The sequence below is a fragment of the Petaurus breviceps genome, unplaced genomic scaffold (genome assembly GCF_028583685.1).
Source record: "Petaurus breviceps papuanus isolate PSGF00001 unplaced genomic scaffold, PetGlider_PUasm1.0 138, whole genome shotgun sequence".
Classification (NCBI taxonomy): domain Eukaryota; kingdom Metazoa; phylum Chordata; class Mammalia; order Diprotodontia; family Petauridae; genus Petaurus; species Petaurus breviceps.
The window spans coordinates 10,714,547-10,733,464 of NW_027185694.1; the positions used below are offsets into that span (position 1 = coordinate 10,714,547).

Genomic DNA, 18,918 nt, shown 5'->3' on the forward strand with positions numbered 1-18,918 from the left:
TATACAGACAGACACACGCACACATGGACACACATATATCTTGTCTAAGAAGACAAGAAGAGAGACCAGTCTGAGTCCAGTTGAAAACATCTTTCCTTTCTTTTTGCTTTCTTGCAGTTTTTCTTCTTCCATTTTTTTCCACTTCCCTTTTCATTATTTTTTTCTTAGATTAAGATACAATAACAACACCTAGATGAAGGACAGCGGTCTTAATTGTCATTAAGAATTACAATCCTTAGGGGTGGCCTGGTGGCTCAGTGAGTAAGAGCACCAGCTCCAGTGTCGGGATGACCTGGAGATCAAATCTGGGCTCAGATACTTAGCACCACACCCAGAAATAACTGGCCGTGTAACCTTGAGCAAGTTACTTAACCCCGATTGCTTTAAAAAAAAAAAAAAAAGAATTACAATCCTTTCTGATAGATCTTATATTTAGATCTGGGAGGGATTTTGGAGATCATCCCAGGGGCCTGGAGGCCACATGTGGCCCTCTAGGTCCTCAAGCGCAGCCCTTTGACTGAATCCAAACTTCACAGAATGAATCCCCTTAATAAAAAGAATCGTTCTGTAAAACTTGGACTCAGTCAAAAGGCTACACCCGAGGACCTAGAAGGCCACAGGTTCCCCACCCCTAGCCAAAGTCTCCCATTTTACAGATGAGGAAGCATGTGTAGAGAGGTGAAGGTCACATCATAAGTGACTGAGTTGGATTCAGATTCAGATCCAGTGACTCCAACTCCAGCATTTTTCTTCTCCCCCTCCCCCACTACACAGTGCCATCCCCACAGAGTTGAACTGGGGCTTAAAGCAGGTGTGCATTTATATAATTAAGACTCTTCACTGACTAATTATACTTTGAATATTGGCAAAGAAAACTGGGGCAATGGAGTAAAAAAAAATCTCAAAATATTTTTTTTTCTTAGTTTTGAAAAATGTTTCTTCTGATTGTCACTAAATCAGAGTGAACTTGAGAAGTCACTGGTCTTTCTTGGGTTTCAGTCCCCTCATCTCTAAGATCAGGGTGTTGGACTTAAATGGTCCCTTACTCATCCCCAGCTCTGACATTCTAGGATTCTGTGATGCTATATCAGGTAACAGATTCTAAATCAGAAATCATACAGTACCCTCAGAGTTCCTGTTTTAAATATTTTCTCCATGGTGGCACTGTAGAAGAGAATTTAAAGGAAGGGAATATGCGACATACTTAGAGACAGCTGTGGTGCAGCATATAGACAGCTGGGCCTGGAGTCAGGAAGACCTACACTTATTAGCTGTGTGACTCTGGGTAGGTCACTTAACTTCTGTTTATTGTAACATGGCAATAATAATAGCCTACCTCACTCACAGGGTTGTTGAAATGATCAAATCAGATTAATATTTGTAAATATTGCTTAGCACAGTGCCTGAACCATAGCAAGCACCGTATAAATACTCATTCCCATCCATTCTCCCACTTACATTCTACTCCAGTTTGCATTTCCCAGGCCTATCAGAAATTGTTTATGGTAGAGTAATTCAGGAGGTCAGAGTTGCTAGAACTTGTGGAAAAAATGGTGATGTAAAAGGCTTTCTCTAACCTTAAAGTTCATAAGGTTATCTATGTAGATTTGGAATGTACCTTGGAGTTCATGTAGTCTAACACTGTCACTTTACAGGTGGGGGAAATAGAGACCCGGAGAGGTGAAAGGAAATATGGATGATGGAACCGAGATGATAGAGAATAGTAGGACTGAGTAGAGTGTCAGAATCTGGGGTCTAGGCTTGTGTGCCCTGGCAAATCACTTCATTTTTGTACTTTGGTTTCTCATCTGTGAGGCGAGGACATAACACCTGCATCACCAGAATGTTGTGAAATTTGATTAGACTAATAGAAAATGTGTCAAGCCCTTTGGAAATAAGTGCTATATAAAACCACAGGAGTGTCATTGAGAAGAGGGAAAAATATACACATACACGCATACACACACACACACACACAAAAATGAACAAGAAGATTTTAAGAGTGGAGAATTCTTAAACTAAGAAAGAATGATGAAAAGAGGAAGAGATGGAAGAAGAAAAAGTACAAGAAAGCAAAGAGAAAGGAAAAAAAAACACAGAGAAAAGAAAGATAGCTGACCTGGGCCTCTCTACAGATGTTTCTTCATTTTGTGAGAGATCTTCTTGTTCAATCTGTCCATTTTATAGAGGAAAAATGGACCCACTAAGGTTAAATGATACAGAGAGTTAAGTAGTTGATCCAGTATTCTCATCTCTCTGACTCTGAATCTGCTTTTGGGCCACTCCACCATCGCCTTCTTCCCTTGTGAATAGACTCAGAAAACTTTAGAAACTAGCCACCAGTCTTTCAAAAGTTAAGAGAAAAGGGGCTATGATAAAAATAGCCCCAAAGGCAGCCCACTGGGTGGAATGGAATGGAATGGCCTTATCAAAATTGGGTACTACCTCCTCCATCCTGAGAAACTTGAGCAGAGGGTGGGGTTTTCTGCTCTCCATTCTTCTGCCCACACTCTTTTGTGTTTATATGGAACAATAGCCATGACTCTGGTGACTAGGGAGTGGGAAGTGATGGTATGATGTTCCCACTAATAAACAGCTCAAATGATGGTTTGCTGAGTGCTTAGCATTTTTCTAATGATTTTTGGCACCCAAGGTTCTCTAAATATTTGTGTGGAATTTTAAAAATTCAGAATTTAAGAGGTACAATATGAGAAAATTGTACTTGATTCAGTTTCTCCTCTTGACCAACCAAGGCTAAGTTTTGTACTAACCTTCATAGGCAGATTGTGTGAACTTAACTAGGATTAGGAAAGGCAAGACATTCCTGGAGTCCTTTGGTATTCCTCTCAAATCTTACTTTCCCTAAGAGGCCTTTCCTGTCTCCTCACTCCTTCCTGTCCCACTCCCCAAGTGCCTCCCCTCTGGGATTAACTTCTAGTTATGTTGTATATACATACATATATATATATATATATATACACACACACACACACACACACATACTGTAAATAGATATACTATGTATGTATCCAAATATTCTGTGTGTAAACATATGTGTATGTATATATACATATATACCATATAGTATATATGTCTATATAGTAGATATTATAAATATAACATGTATACTATATATATATATATATACACATAGTTATTTTGCATTTTGTCTCCCTCATTAGAATATAAGCTTCTAAATGCAATGGACCTTGTTTTTATCTTTGTTTGTATGTATGCCCAGTGACTACTTAAAAAGGTGAGGCACATAGTGAGCATTTAGTAAATATTTGTTGATTAATTGATTTCAAAACTGACTATTCCTTGAGAGGGGAAGATTTATGCATTCTCATTGCTGTCAGAGCTTCTAAGCACATATACTCCTAGTCCATACAATAGGTATGTTTGCAAGCTATGAGGGTATTTACTACCCTCATAGTATTGTTGATTATTGATTAACTATTGATTATTGATTAATGATAGTCTAGTGGCCTGAATGAACTGTCAGAAATGTCTGACTTTTCCTTAGGGAATAAGTCCTAGACCATGGGAAATATTAAAATTTGGGCAGTACTTTGCAAACACAACTCAGTGAGTCCTTATACTAATTCCAAGCAAGCTTCCTTTCCTTATTTTATATCTGAATGAAGGAAGATTGGAAATGCATGACTTTTTCAAGTTTCAGAGGGAGAAGAGCTGTCAGATCAAGAGCCCAGATGTTGTTTAATTTCTATCTTTCACTTTCATCTGCTCTTTCAATTCCCCCTTATTTTTCCCATTGAAGCTCACATTCTACTCTCTCCTCCTCTGCCTTCTGACTCTACTCTCCTTATTTGTCCTACAGTGAGGCAAGGAGGCAGTGCTGGGTGATTGCAGACAGTTGATCACTAGAATGAGTGATCTAAAATAACATAGACATAGGTTATTGTCTAGAAACAGATTTCTACCCCTTGATGCTGCATATGGTTAATTAAGCTGAGTGTAGGAGGTTTTCTGTTGCTGGGACTTAAAAGCCTTCTTGAAAGAGACAAGGGATGCAATGTGAAGGGTCCTTTATTTGCCTTATTTGACTGGTAGGATAAGTCTATGTGACTTGACCAATGATATTGAAGGATATAAGGGGATGGAGGGGTGGAGAGATAGATCAAGAGAGACTACCAGAATCTGGAGGGGTCAGGGTACACACAGTCCAGTTATAGGCAGCAGAGGACAAAGTTAGAATTAGAATCCTGAGGGAATCTTGTGTTCTAGGGCAGGAAGAGGAAGTTCATGATGGTCCTGTGAGAGAGGCTACTCACAGAACTCAGTGCATCATTAAAATACACTCTTTCTATTCCTCCTACAGTCATTACATGTGTTGAGGTCACTCAGGGATGCTGAAGGAGACTAGGTATTTTATAGGGAGGGGTAGAGTCTGAATCAGGAGCGTCTAATTAGTCCTGCCATAGTGCAAGGCACATAACTGGTATCTAAAAGCATGACTGATTAATCAAGAATTCTGAACTTTGAATCCTTTAAGAGTTTAACTTTGAAAAGCTTACCTCACATAATCCTAAGGAAGTCATTTCGCATGTTATTTTTACTTTCACTCAGTCTCCAGAGAAAATCTTTTTTTATTAGTCCAGGAAACATAGACCAGAAGAGCCCCCAGAGAATACAGTGGGAATTCCCTCACTCCACAAAAGAACATTAAACTTTGCAAAAACATGTTCCTTCACCTTGGCCTTTACCATTTTATACTGCTGCCCATTTGGCTGAGTGGCCTACAGGATGCTTTACTCCCAGCAAGGTTTCATTGCTTGCTTCTCATTGTACCTGCCTGTCAGGAAACATTACCATCCAGAGGTTGGGGCGGGGCGGGGGGGGGTTTCCAAGTTTAATTCACTGCTCATTTCATATTAAAGAAAACTCAGCCTCAAACAAATCAACCCAGTTACACCAAAGAAATGCTGATTCCCTTAAATTCAGAAATGCTGAATGGACATAAAATGTGCCTTGCTTTGATTTTTCTACTTAACCTAATGTCAAGGGGTGTGGGGATTAACAGTGATTGAAAGGATTTCGCAAGGTTCAGCTGTCTCCTCATAATATTCACTTGTCCTCCATTAAGTGGATTCCTGACCCAGTTTACCTCCATACCCCACACAGCTGCTTTATAATGAACATGTGATCCAGAGATACAAAATATCACTTTATGCAACACATTTGTCTATACTTCTGATCCCTGTCCTGGTGACTTCTTGTCCCTTATGTCAAGCTTATTTATCAAACTACACACACACACACACACACACATCACACGCACACCACACACACACACACACCACAGACACAACATATAGCCATGAGCATGATCCTGAATGAATGTGGGCTGAGCATATGGCAAATAAATAGGTCAGCCAGGACAGAAAGCAAACCCCAAAGCATCTTCCTGGGTATCTTAGACATCTTTAAAAATCATAGTGTTGGGGGGGCAAATAGGTGGTACAGTGAATAGAGAGCACTGGTCCTGAAGTCAGGAGGACCTGAATTCAAAACCAGCCTCAGATCTGCTACTTGATACTTAATAGCTGTGTGACCCTGGGCAAGTCACTTAACCCCAACTGCCTTACCAAAAAAACAAACAACAAAAAACAACCAAAAATCACAGTGTTGAACACAACCTCTAGGTGGAAGCAAAGATGTCACTGAGCAAAGATGGACAGGGCATCTTTCCTTAGCAACCAGAGCAGTGTCACTTTGTGTTTACGGACTCGGCTCTCTCGTTGCTGGGCTTTTGTTTGTCATCCTTAGCTCTGGTCTATATTGACACTTTTGAGCCAAGAAAACTCAGACTCTAATCAGTTGTTCTAGGAGGATGGAGTAATTTGCCTGACTGATTTTCTGGTGAGACAGTGGCAGGATTACTTATCTGGTCTAAGAAATTGCTCTAGTACCTTTCTTTACTAAATCCTATGTTTTGCTGCTCAGGGGACATGGTAAAATTATTGAATTAATCTAATTATGTTAAAGGGAATAAAGTAAGTACAATTCAGATCTCTCTCTGATTATGCTCTAGCCTATCCCCTCTTCTAGCTCTGGTGCTAATTTCTCCCCCTGTTCCTAGCATGGTCTCAATTCTTTCCCCTATCTTTTCTATTTCAACTAACTATTTAATCCTTTTCCTCTTTCATCCTTCTTTTTTCCCTCCACTCCCTTACCTCATGTTCCACACTTTACCATTTTTCATACCAACCATTGATTTCCCTGCATCTCCCTGATAGAATATGTTTTATTTTGTTTTATTTTTCCTAGAGACTTGAAAAAACAAAGATCTTTTCCCTTTTCAGCACATAAGTTTGTCAGCCCCTCTAGACTGTGTTCAGCATTGAATTTCTCATATATATGGACGAATATCCAAGTGGTGGCCATCTCAGCGGTCAATAAAATTTTTGTTGGGATATAATAGCATATACATCTGTAATTAATGAAGCATAATGATGAAAACTACAGAAGAATCTAAGTTTAATCATATATATATATATATATATATATATATATATATATATATATATATATCCTTTTCAGGGGTTCTTAACCTGGAGTCCATGTACTTGTTTAATATTTTGATAACTATATTTCAATATCATTTATTTCCTTTGCAATTCTACACATTTTATTTGATATATTTAAAAGCATTATTCTCAGAAGGGTTAAGTAAGTTTCATTAGAAGGTCAAAGGGGTCCATGACATGAAAATAGTTAAGAATCCCTATTTTAGACCACTTTTCCTTTTTGTTAGAATTATTACAAGTACCCTTTTTTCTTGTTTGCTATTTTGTATTTGCATTTAGTGTTTATTTTATTTTTACAAGTGTCCTTATAACGCCTTCTATAGCTGATACTATTTTATTAGAGAAGTTAGGTATTATACAAAGGGAAGAAGCGAAAAATCCTTGTGATGAATTATGTATAATTACGTGGTTTTGCCCCTTTTCGGGTCCTCAGCACTTGCCATAATATCTGCACACAGCAAGCAGTTTTTTTTTTCATTTATTCACTCATGCGTTATTCCTATGGAAGATTCTCTCAAATTGTTAGTATTTTCTGCCTCCTCAAATTATCATATATCTGTATGTTTGCGTGCTTACATGTTGTATTACCCAATAAAAGGTAAGCTTCTTGAAGGGCAAGAATTGTTTTGTTTTGTCTTGTCTCTGGAGCCCCCGGAACAATGTCTTACATATTCTAAGACTTGTTGTATTGGATGGCAGTAAGAGTAGGGGTGTGTGTGTGTGTGTGTGTGTGTGTCCTGATCAACAAAGCATAATTGTCATGGTCCATTAGTTAGGACTTGAAAATATTTTCTTTATAGTGAATATATTCAGCTGATAGGATTTTAGTTAAATCCTGAAAAACTAGTTACTTGTTGTGAGCTCTCTCCAGATGGTTAACAGGCATAAATAGACCAAGGGAGTATTTAGAATCTGAGATCTTTAGTTGAATCTTGGGCCCTAAGAAGGTCCCTGTTTCCTGAAATGAAGGCATTATAATCCAAAGGAATGGAAACTCCTTGAGGGCAGGATACATGTGAGACTTGGCATATAGTAGCTACTGAGAAATGCTTGTTGATTTTTTGATTAATACTTTAAAGAATCATCCTAAATATAATTCAGGTTAGCACCTATGTTAAGTTTGGTTAATGATTTATCCTTCCAACTGAGATTTTACATTGCTCATTAAACAGACCTCTGTTGAATCATGTGCAGAACACTGGGCTAGGTGCTGCAGGAGGTACAAAATTCAGTTAAAACAGTATCCCCAGTAATGAAATTTACAAACTTTATGATTATACAAATATATATTAAAATATATGAATAAATATATGTGTGTATAATATAATATATATTATATATAAATTATATAATAAAAATAAATAAATTCTTTATTATTCATTGCTCATAGCCCAAAGGCCTCTCAAATTTTTCAGGTGCTCCATGCCCCAGAGGGGCAGCTAGGTGGCACCATAGTGCACAGAGCGCCAGGCCTGGAGTTAGGGAGTCTTCTTGAGTTTAAATGTGGCCTCAGACACTTCCTAGCTGTGTGACCCTGGACAAGTCACTTAATCCTGTTTGCCTCCGTTTCCTTATTTGTAAAATGAGCTGGAGAAGGAAATGGCAAACCACTATAGTATCCTTACCAAGAAAACCCAAATAGGGTCACAGAGAGTCAGACATAACTGAAACGACTGAACAACAACCAGAATTGCTCAAACCAATGCAGATATAGGCATAAGACTACATTAAGGGGCATGCCTTACATATAAGGTTCTGCCCCAAACTATGGGATATTATGGAGTCAAATGGTGTTTTGAATAAATACTGATTTAAATTTAAAATATCCTCCAAGCTTCAGATGTAAAACTACATCCCTTTCTAAATGATCTTCCCTGGTCCTTACAACTATTGGGGATCAATCCTTCCCAGATCACTTATTCCTGTTTGTCCTCTCCTATACGTGCATTCATCGCATTCTAACAAACACACCATAATTATTTTTGTAAATGTCTCATTTTCCTGACATCAGAGGGTCTGTCTGTCTGTCTGTCTCTGTTTCTTAACATACGTGTAGTGTATTAGAAAGAGCACTTACCTTGGATTTGAGCCCTGGTAACAACACTTACTAGCTGTGTAACCCAGAGCAATTTACTTAACCTAAATCTCAGTTTCTTCAGCTGTAAAATGGGGATAACAATCCTACTTCTTACCTCCTGGAGTCACTGGGAGGGAAAATTCTTTGTAAACCCTAAAGCGATACATAAACATGAGCCACTGACGTTACAGTCATCTCTGAATGCACAGCTCCCAACAGTTTTTTCTTTTGAAATTATAAAATATGTTTTATTGATAGCTTTTTCTTTGCATCATAGTCATTTCTCACCTATCCACGCCAGAATTAACTTTTCTTTGTGACAAATAGAAGCAATTAGGCAAAAATATCTGATGCAGAAATCTTGTCTGGCAGTGTATATATAACACTCTGATCTAGCAGTCCCCCTCTCTCCATGAGGGGGGAGGTAGGCTTCATTATCTTTTCTCCAGGGCCTCCCCTGTCTTGGGGTTGTTCAGGGTTTCCTGCCTCCCCTTTAGAAGCAGATAGATAGTACAGGAAATAGAGTGCTGGGACTAGAATCAAGAAGACCTGAGTTCAAATCTAGTGTAAGACCCTTACTAGCTGTGTGATCCTGGGCATGTCACTTGACCTCTTTCTGTCTCTCCTAAAATGTAAAATAGGGTTATGATAGAACCTACCATCCAGGGAGGCTGCGAGGATAAAATGACAATATTCATAAAGCATTTAGCATGGTGCCTGACACATAGTAGGTGTTTATACATTCTTCTTTCTTTCCTTCCATTATATACTCAGACTTCAACTTCCTTTTAATATTCTTGTAGTTGTGTATATTGTTGTTTTGGTTCTATATTTTTCACTCTTCGGTCATTCATGTACATCTTCCCTTCTTTCTCCATATTCTTCATATTCATGTTTTCTTATCATAAAATAATATTCGTATGTAAATTCACATAGCATAATTTTCAACTGTCCCTCAGTTAATAGACGCCTACTTTGCTTCCAGTTCTGTGCTAGCAAAATGAATATTTTGGTATAGATTAGATCTTTGTTTCTACCTTTGCCTCCTTTCGGTCCTATGCCCAGTTGTCGAACTGCAGAGTTAAAATACATAGAGAGTTTAATGACTTTTTTGCATAATTCAAACTGAAATACAAACTAGCTGAATCACATCTTCACACCTCCATCATTGTTTCTTCAGTGTGTCTATCTTCCCATGGCCCCTCTAAAAGTGACCTTTCCTATCTTTTGTGATCTTTCTCAACTAGAAAGAAATAGTTAAAACCTGAATTTTAAAAAAAATTTGTATTTCTCTTACTGTGATTGATTTGGAACATGTTTTCATGTCATTTGTTATTAGTAAATCTCTTGAAAACTGTTTATATATGTGTGTATATGTATATACATAAAAATAACTTGTATATGCATAACACCAACTGTTAAATATTGTATCCATGTGTATATACATGCACATATACCCACAGAGGCATATATTGCTTACATACATACATATGCATATATATTTTCAAGGGTCCATTATGCTAGATGCTAAAGGGAAAGTTCCAAGCTCTGTCCTGTGATGACATGTCTATACAGTATCTTGCATATGCCTAGATAAGATGAAAAACAGAAAGCAAAAGTAATATCCACAACCTCCCCTGTTTCTGAGATCTTCTGTGATAAATTTTTAAATTCTTTTGCAACTTAGGTAAAAGGGGATGACTGGATGTTTGTGTAGAGTACAGCAAATAGTCATAGATCTTATCTCTGTTACACCTGGGAAAAGCACCTTCCTTGAATCTGAAAACCTAAATTAGATTTAATTTTAGGCTAGGTAAATAACCAGAGTAGTGCCATGGGTGGGCCAACTGGGATAAATGGGAATGAAACTCTGAAGGAATATAAATTTAAGATAGGATTTTTAAAGGTTGTATAACTAAAATTTGTTACACTTACATTTTGGTGGCACTTTTACTCCTTTGGCAGCTTAGAAACCGGTTAGCAAGAAAATTAATTAAATTTGAAATCTTCCAAATGGAATCCTTCCTTTCCCTGACAAGGGATTATTCACTGCCTGGTTTCCTTTCTTTGTCATAAGGAAGAGTTCAATTTGAAAGGGATGGGTAAGGACTGAACCAGGTAAGTTTCTCCTTGGCCTGACCCAGTCATTCCTGGACCTACTGTGCTCCTGCCCCGAGTGATACCTTCCCTAGAAGTAACCTCAAAGTATTGCCAATTTCTGTCTTACCTGCCTTTTCCATGAAGAAAGCAGAGACATTTTTAAGAATCTTTGGGTACTTTTCAAAAGAAAACAACCGAAATAGCCATTCTTTTTAACTCTTTGTTTGCTTTTTTCAGACCACCAGCAGATGATGTAGGAATGGACATCCCCTTTGAAGAGGGAGAACTAAGTCCCAATTCTGCAGACATGAGACCTGGTGAGAAAAACATTAGTTCATTCTCTTAGCAACATTCCACACCCAAGACATTTAACTATTCAGTGAGAAGAATATTTCCTGTGCTTCTAACAAACACTTTATTGCTAGAAAAAAAAGGGGGTGGAGGAGCAGGGTTTGCTGAGAGTTTGGAGTTATTTTACTATGTTAATTTCATAGTTGATTTAACCAATGATAATTTGCATTTGAAGCCATATCTCTTATGCCTCCACTTCATCTCTCAGGGCTTTTAGTTGCTATGATTATTATCTACTTTGTTGTTAATTTTCATCCTGCTCTTTGTGATGTTGTGGACCATAGCACACCAGGCCCTTCTATCCTCCACTATCTCCTGAAATCTGTCCAGGCTCATGTTCATTGCTTCCAGGAAGCCTCATCTTCTACCGTCCCCTTCGCCTTTTGCCTTCCATTTTCTCCCAAAACAGGGTCTTTTCCAGTGAGTCCTATTTTCTCATTATGTGGCCAAAATATTTAAGCTTCTGGTTCAGCACTTGACCTTCTGCATTACTTTCTTTAAGTATTGACTGATTCGACCTCCTTGCTGTCCAAGGGACTTTTAAAAGTCTCCTCCACATCTACAGTTTGAAAGAGTTGACGCTCTGGTGCTGTTTTCCTTACAGTCCAGCTCTCGAGCTCTACGTTGCTACTGGAAAGACCATAGCTTTGACTATGCAGACTTTTGTTGTCAAGGTGTCTCTGCTCTAGAGTGGTTGTTCAGATTTGCCATTACAGCCCTAGTTCACTAAATACAAAAGGCATGTGATATAATGGAAAAGGCAGATGGGTGGTGAAGTGGATAGAGTGCCTGGCCTGGAGTCGGGAAGACTCATCTTCCTGAGTTCAAATATGGTCTGAGATACTTCCTAGCTCTGTGAGCCTTGGCCTTAATCCTTAATTCTGTATGCCTTGGTTTCCTCATCTGTAAAATGAGTCTGAGGAGGAAATGTCGAACCACTCCAGCATCTTCGCCCAGAAAACCCCAAATCGGGTCATAGAGGGTTGGACACAACAAAATGACTGAGCGACAACATAATGAGAAACTCAAAAAATTTGGGTTCACAGCACAGCTATGCCCCTCATCAAACTTGGCCAAGTCACCTGAGCCCTCTGGGCCTCCGTAGTGTCCTTCTCTGGGAGTGGGAGGTGTGGGGGCCGGGGGTAGGGGTGGTATGATCTCTAATGCCCTCTGCAGCTCTGATCTCTCTGAGCCTCACTTTCCTCCTTTCTAATATGAGGGTGTTAAATGAGATGATCCCCCCCAGCCCTTCCAACTCTATCATTTTGTAATTCTATGATGCTCCATGGAAATCTATGCTAAAAAGATGAAAAACTTATAGGAAATATGGTAGCAAGAAGGCAGTCTGTTTCAGTTCAATGCTCTAATTATGTAAAACCACTCTGGGGCCCACCCTCAAGGGTTTGTGGGTAAGTTACTGAAAATAAAATGTGGCTCCTGAGCCTGCATAATTAAGAGACCTGTTTCAGGAATACGCTATGCTGAGTTACTTTCAGTCTATTCATTTAAAATACTGAGGTTTGAGTGAGAATGAACAGAAAGTTGAAGTTCTTGGGGTTTACTGGTCACTTGATGTATATGTGAACATCTCATCTTGTTCCTGTTAGCCTGCGTGTAAAGAAGCAGTGTAGTTACCAGTTTACAGTATTTAAGCAAGTGAGAAAAGTTTATATGGCTCCCACTTGTACCCACCTAACTCTGCTTCTGGACATTTATTTAGTTATTTGACTTGGGGGAGCATTGGAACAGAAAGATAAATAAACATAAAAATATCTGTAGGCATTAGCAATGAGAGTCTCATCACTGACTGTTACACCGGCTCCCTTGTAACTACAGATGCTGTTATACTGAATGTTAGTGTTCCTGGGATCATAGATTGAGAACTGGACAGGAACTTAGAAGCCAAGGGGTCCATCCCTCTCATTTTACACATGAGGCAACTGGAAATGAGAGAGATTTGCCCATAGCTAGTAAGTGTCTGGGAAGGATTTGAATGCAGGTGTCCTGACTTCCAGGCTAAGTGTTCTAAACACTGCAGGAGTATTGCCATTACTAGTGATGCTAACTAGGCCCATTGGGTCAGTAATTTTCTTTGTTGTATCTCTGACTGTGACTAAAATGGTGTTAAATAAAGAACAGCCATTTTAATTTATCTATAGTGGACAGAATGCTGAACAGAGTCAGGAAAGCCTTGGTTCATTCAGGTCCCACATTTAACATTTACAAGCTGTGTTACCACAGTCAATTTACTTCTGTAGTCATTGATAAAATCTGTTTTCCTTGCCTGTGTATATTTGTTACAAGAAATTTGTTTTTTTCTTTTTTCCCAATGGGATAGGAGTGGGAGGGAGAAAAAATAGATTTCTCTTAATTAAAAAAAAAATAGCGAGATGAGGGAGTGGTACAGATATGAAATGTGCACATTTTCATATGAAGTCACTGTTTTTTATTAGTTTTACATTTTTTTATAAGAAACTTCTCCTAAAGTGGGAATAATCTGTAAATGTTTGTAATGTTAAAACAAAACACTAAAAAAAAAAAACTTTGAAAAAAGCTCCTTAAGAGGAGCTTACATCCTAAAGAGATGTTGTTACCAGTTACTAGCGAGATAAAACTGGCCTATGTTAATATTGCTATTTCTGCTGTCTTTGTAGAACCACCTAATTCTCTGGATCTTGATGGCTCTCATCCCCGGAGGATAAAACTCACAGCCCCAAATATCAACCTTTCTCTGGACCAGAGTGAAGGATCTGTTCTCTCCGATGATAACCTAGATAGCCCAGATGAGATTGACATCAATGTGGACGATCTGGACACCCCTGATGAAGCCGATTCTTTTGAATACACCGTCCATGGTAATGTACTAGGCTGGGGAGATTAAAGGCAAAAGGAGATTGAAGGGAAAGGAAGTGACGTTAGAGCTTCAGTGGTAAAAGTTTTCTTACCTCGATCTGTACCTGATATCCTTGGCTGCTCTCCATCATCTCTAGTAACTACCGGTTATATCTGAGGTCAAAGGTGGTCACAGAAAATGGCAGGATATTGAGAAGACGTGCAGAGGCCCAAAATAGCCCTCTCTGGCCCAATTCCCTTCAGGAAATCTACCGTTGACTCTTGGATAGCCCCTGTGGCCTGGGGAAGTGAACACTTACTGTCAAAGAAAAGAGCCTCAGCCTCTGACAGGATGAGGACAGTGCTTGACACGTAATGATATAAAGATTTATGTGTCAGCATTCTGTTCCTTTCTTTCTTTGTGGCTTGTTGAAGTTTGGACCAAGCTCTAACTGTATCATTAGCAATATAGCATTGTATAAGTGTAAAGCTTTTATTTTAAGAATTACATCATGGAAATTGTGTCTCACTTAATAACAGAGGAGTTTATTTAAGATGTATGAAGTTTGCAGAGATCAATCATGGTATTTTTTTTAAAGAGAGAGATTATGGGAATTTCTGTCCGTTTTTTATTTTGGAGGGGGGAAGGCAAGGCAATTGGGGTTAAGTGACTTGCTCGAGCTCACACAGCTAATAAGTGTTGCGTGTATGAGGCTAGATTTGAACTCAGATCCTCCTGACTCCAGGGCTTGTGCTCTATTCACTGCGGCACCTAGCTGTCACAGTTTCTGTCCTTTTCAAGAGAAAAGAATAGAAAAAATCAAGTCTTATAAGAGAAATAGTATATACTACAGCATTTTTTAGTTCTTTAACCTGTATTATTACTAGTCTTTTAATTGTTATAAGAATATAGTTGCAAAGCAGTGTGGCTTAGTGGATCAAGAGCTGGCCTCAGAATCAGAAAGGCATATATTACCTTGTGACCCTAGGCAGGTCACTTAACCTCTCAAATACCCTCCAGGCAAGTCTCTAAGGCTATCTCAAGTTATAGAACAGGTGGCAGCCCGAATCGGGAAAGGAAGTTCCTTATTGCAATCATACACACACAGAACCCAAGAATGTAGTTAGGTAAGGTTCCACAGGAGGGCTGGGAAGAGGGAAACAGTCCACCAGCAAGCTTTTCCAAGTCCTGTATGAGTGAGTCTGTTCCATTTTATTACTGTTCACCCAGAGAATCAGTGAATTCTGGTCATATTCATGAATGCTTATGGCTAGAAAAGTACTCAATTCTTTGGGTCAAAATTTAGACACTTAGGGGAAGAAGGTCTTCAGCCTCCCTCTGGATTTCATAGATTTCACATTTCCTGCCCATCCCACTTCTTCCTCTCACTTCTCTCCTGCTTCTTCATATTCCATTTAGCACAGCTGCAGTGTGTACACTTCAGCTTCTTCCTCCCACTCTGCCCTTGCTCTCATTGCTGGGCGTCCTACAGGGCTGTGCGATGCCACGTGAACCCGGCCTTTTTAGAAATAGCAAGAGTGCTAAGCAAAGGGGTAATGTCAGAGAAAGCTGGTAATTAAAGCCATCACTTGCTGACATGCCCCTTCCCTTTATTTTTCTTTAACACTGTTCTGTAGAAACTCAACTATCAAAGCTCTGGGGGTTTTTTAACCCTGAAAATTCAGTTGACACTTTTTTTTTTTACTAAAAGGTGATTTTTCAAATCCATATGAATCTTAAAATGCAATTAGTTGGTTCAAATGCTATTTTAAGCAACGAACCTACAAAGTTCTGACAATGTTAGATGCATCTGGGCATATCCACGCAAGGAAATAATAAGTTAACTAAATTGAGTCAACAGGCTAGAAGATAAGTTAGTGATGTTTCAAAGAAGGGTATTGAACTAAAAAAAATAGGCAAAAATGTTCTACCTCTAACATGTGTCTTTTGAAGTGGACAGATATAATATAAACAGACTGTGAGTTTTGTTCTGGTATAGCTATACAAGTAATATTTTATGAATAATAAATAGGGTAACGCCTTACTTATTACATAACAGACAACCCCTAGCAGAAAGCACCATTTTTACCTTTCAAGACCCTCTCTTATTATTATTCTAACTTGAGGGATCATTTAAGTTTAGTAGGTTATTGAATCTCCAATAACAGTAGAGGGTAAGCTCCCTGAGGACTGAGACTATTGTCATTTTTGTCTTGCTGCTTCTGACAACTAGCATAGTGCCTGTTGTAGAATAGGTAGTTAACAAATGCTTGTTGAATTGACCTAATAATAAATTACACTGATATGCTTAAATACTTAATTTGAGTTTCCCTATCAAGCATGTATTTTTTTTAAATCATCCAAATCTTGGCCCAAAAGACCATACTGTGGGTCAGCAGATTGATCAGTGAAAGAAGCCAATTTCGTCAAAGTGAAGACCAGGGGAAAAAACAAACAAACAAAAAACAAACTAAGCAGAATACAACGCACTAAGTGCCCATGATACGTATATGATTAAACCCAAAGACATAGACACCATAAGGAATTTATGATCTAGGAGACAAAACAGGCTAGACATAAACTAATTCTGTGACTTGGTTTTTTTTTCTTTTCTTCTAATCTTAATTTCCACTGCAAAGTAAAGAGAGAAGCAGAGTGTAGGTTTTTAAGGTGAAGTAGCATCTGTACACAGGCAGAAGGGATACAAGAATAAGACAAGAAACCTGAAGGGGAATGGAGGAAGCTTAAGAGAGGGACAGACATGGCATAAAGATTAAAAACAAAGACAAAAATAAAAGGATGAAAAGCTGTGTTCCCTAGGATCTTGGTTTACGGTTTCATCCTACCTACTGCCTTCACTGGTTCTTAGAAAATCCAGGCTTTCAAACTTGGGGGATGAAGGAGAGAGAGTAATAGAGCCTTCCTAAGTACACTGGGAAAGTGCTGCAATTGGACTCAGCTGCCTGGAACTCTTTCCAAAGACTCAGCTTTCTGGCTCTCCCCCAGGCCTAAAACTTGTCGGCTTGCCAAATCAGCCCCAGCTTGCCTAGGGCATCGTATGACTTTGTATTGTACTTTTGACCTAAATGAGGGGGCAGCCTCCTGGGTTTTTCGAATTGGGATCAGAGGAATGTAGATTTCACGTGGGGAGGGAGCTTATATAAGATCTCAGGCTCCTGAATTTAGAGCGAGAAGGGACCTTTGAGATTATATAGTTCAACCTTTTCATTTTTTAGTTGATGAAAATTAGGCCTTGAGTGCTTAAGTGACTTGCCCAGGGCCATACAAGCATGGCATGATGGAGTTCCTCTAGTTCCAAATCTGGTGTTCTTTCCACTGTGTCATATGCTTCCCTGGTTAATATGTACACATTGTCCAAATATTAACTAAGTACCTATTAAATATCTCACAGTTTACAGCAAGGGTTTTTAATCCTAAGTCTGTAGACTTTTTTTTTTTAATATTTGGGTTTTTATAAAAATTTTGAGTTCCAAAGCCTCCTCCCCTTACTGAGAAAGCAAGAGATTTGATATAGGTTATAGACTCCTTTTTTTTTCCAATTAATGTTTTGATAACTGTGTTTCTATACAATTTGGGTTGTTTTTTGTAATTTATGTATTTTATTTTATGCTGTTAAAAATTATTCTGAGACGTGCTTTCCCTTCACCAAGCTACCAAAGGTGTCTGTGACCACTAGTTTATAGAAGGTTGCAGTAAAAAGCTAACTCTGTCCCGGGTTATGCTGGTAGATGTTTAACAACAAGCTTTCAAAAAAAAAAAGTATGCATGACACATTTTTAATTTACAATATTAACATTTTCTCCATCACTTTCTTCAGTCTATAGACTATCTCAACAAATCAAAGAATCCAAGTCTTAATTTGTAGTTTTTCATTTTCAAGACATAGATACTCACCCTGAAAGTGTAAAAGTCTGGTTCTTTTTTATTTTTTTGCAGGGGGAAGGCAGGGCAATTGGTGTTAAGTGACTTGCCCAAGGTCACATGGCTAGTAAGTGTTAAGTGTCTGAGGCTGGATTTGAACTCAGGTTCTCCTGACTCCAGGGCTGGTGCTCTATTCACTGCACCACCTATCTACTCTAAAAGTCTGGTTCTTTTTTATTTTTTTGCAGGGGGAAGGCAGGGCAATTGGGGTTAAGTGACTTGCCCAAGGTCACATGGCTAGTAAGTGTTAAGTGTCTGAGGCTGGATTTGAACTCAGGTTCTCCTGACTCCAGGGCTGGTGCTCTATTCACTGCGCCACCCATCTACTCTAAAAGTCTGGTTCCTCAGAGCTGGTTGTTAGTTGGCTTCACCCAACCCTGCCTGTGATTCCACTTCTTTGCCCCTCCGGTCAGTCATGTGACTTCCATATCTAGAATTTCACACACCCTCAGATCAAAAAGGTACCTTAGAGATTGTCCAGCCCAACCACCATGGATGAGGACCCTGAAGCCTAGTGCTGCATAGTTAAAAAGACAACTGACTTTGTCCAGAGTTAGGGCACTGGGTTCAAATCCTGCTTCTGATACATACTACCTACGTGATTATCTAAAAGGTGGAGGTTGGGCAAGATGGCCTCTGTGGTCCAATCTACCTCTAAATTCTATAGAGCAAGGTTAAATAGTTAGGCTGTGGTAAGTTAAGCCCTGCTCTCCCACATCCAGCATAGCATTCTTTCTACTGCCATGCTTAGGGTATTTAATAGATAAGGTAAGTCGGACCTGTTTTTGTTTTTGTTTTTGAATCTAATTCTTATTGCTACATTTGAATCACTTTCGTTTATGAGTCTGTCCTTCTCTTCCACCTACCCAATGAGTCATCTCTTGTAATAAAGAATAAAAAAGAGGGGGGAGGTAGTTCAGCAAAATGAGCATCTTAACCTTATCTCACAGCAAGTGATGTGTCCCACATCCATGGTTCACCACTTCTGCAAAGAAAGAAAGAAGGAAGGAAGGAAGGAAGGAAGGAAGGAAGGAAGGAAGGAAGGAAGGAAGGAAGGAAGGAAG

The 18,918-nt window shown here is 38.9% G+C and overlaps 1 protein-coding gene and 1 long non-coding RNA gene across 2 annotated transcripts in view; one reads left to right on the forward strand and one right to left on the reverse strand.

Moving 5' to 3' along the window:
- PRUNE2 (prune homolog 2 with BCH domain) overlaps positions 1–18,918 on the forward strand; it is a 320,598-nt gene that overhangs the window by 254,617 nt on the left and 47,063 nt on the right. Inside the window, exons 10-11 of the mRNA XM_069105659.1 lie at positions 10,966–11,045; positions 13,734–13,934. Coding sequence (XP_068961760.1) covers positions 10,966–11,045; positions 13,734–13,934 — 281 coding nt within the window. The remainder of the gene's footprint in view (positions 1–10,965; positions 11,046–13,733; positions 13,935–18,918) is intronic.
- The window catches only part of LOC138175245 (uncharacterized), a 19,130-nt gene continuing 11,142 nt past the window's right edge, over positions 10,931–18,918 (reverse strand). The window contains exons 3-4 of the long non-coding RNA XR_011171959.1: positions 14,025–14,211; positions 10,931–11,042 (exon numbers count right to left, since the gene is read on the reverse strand). This is a non-coding gene — a long non-coding RNA (uncharacterized lncRNA). The remainder of the gene's footprint in view (positions 11,043–14,024; positions 14,212–18,918) is intronic.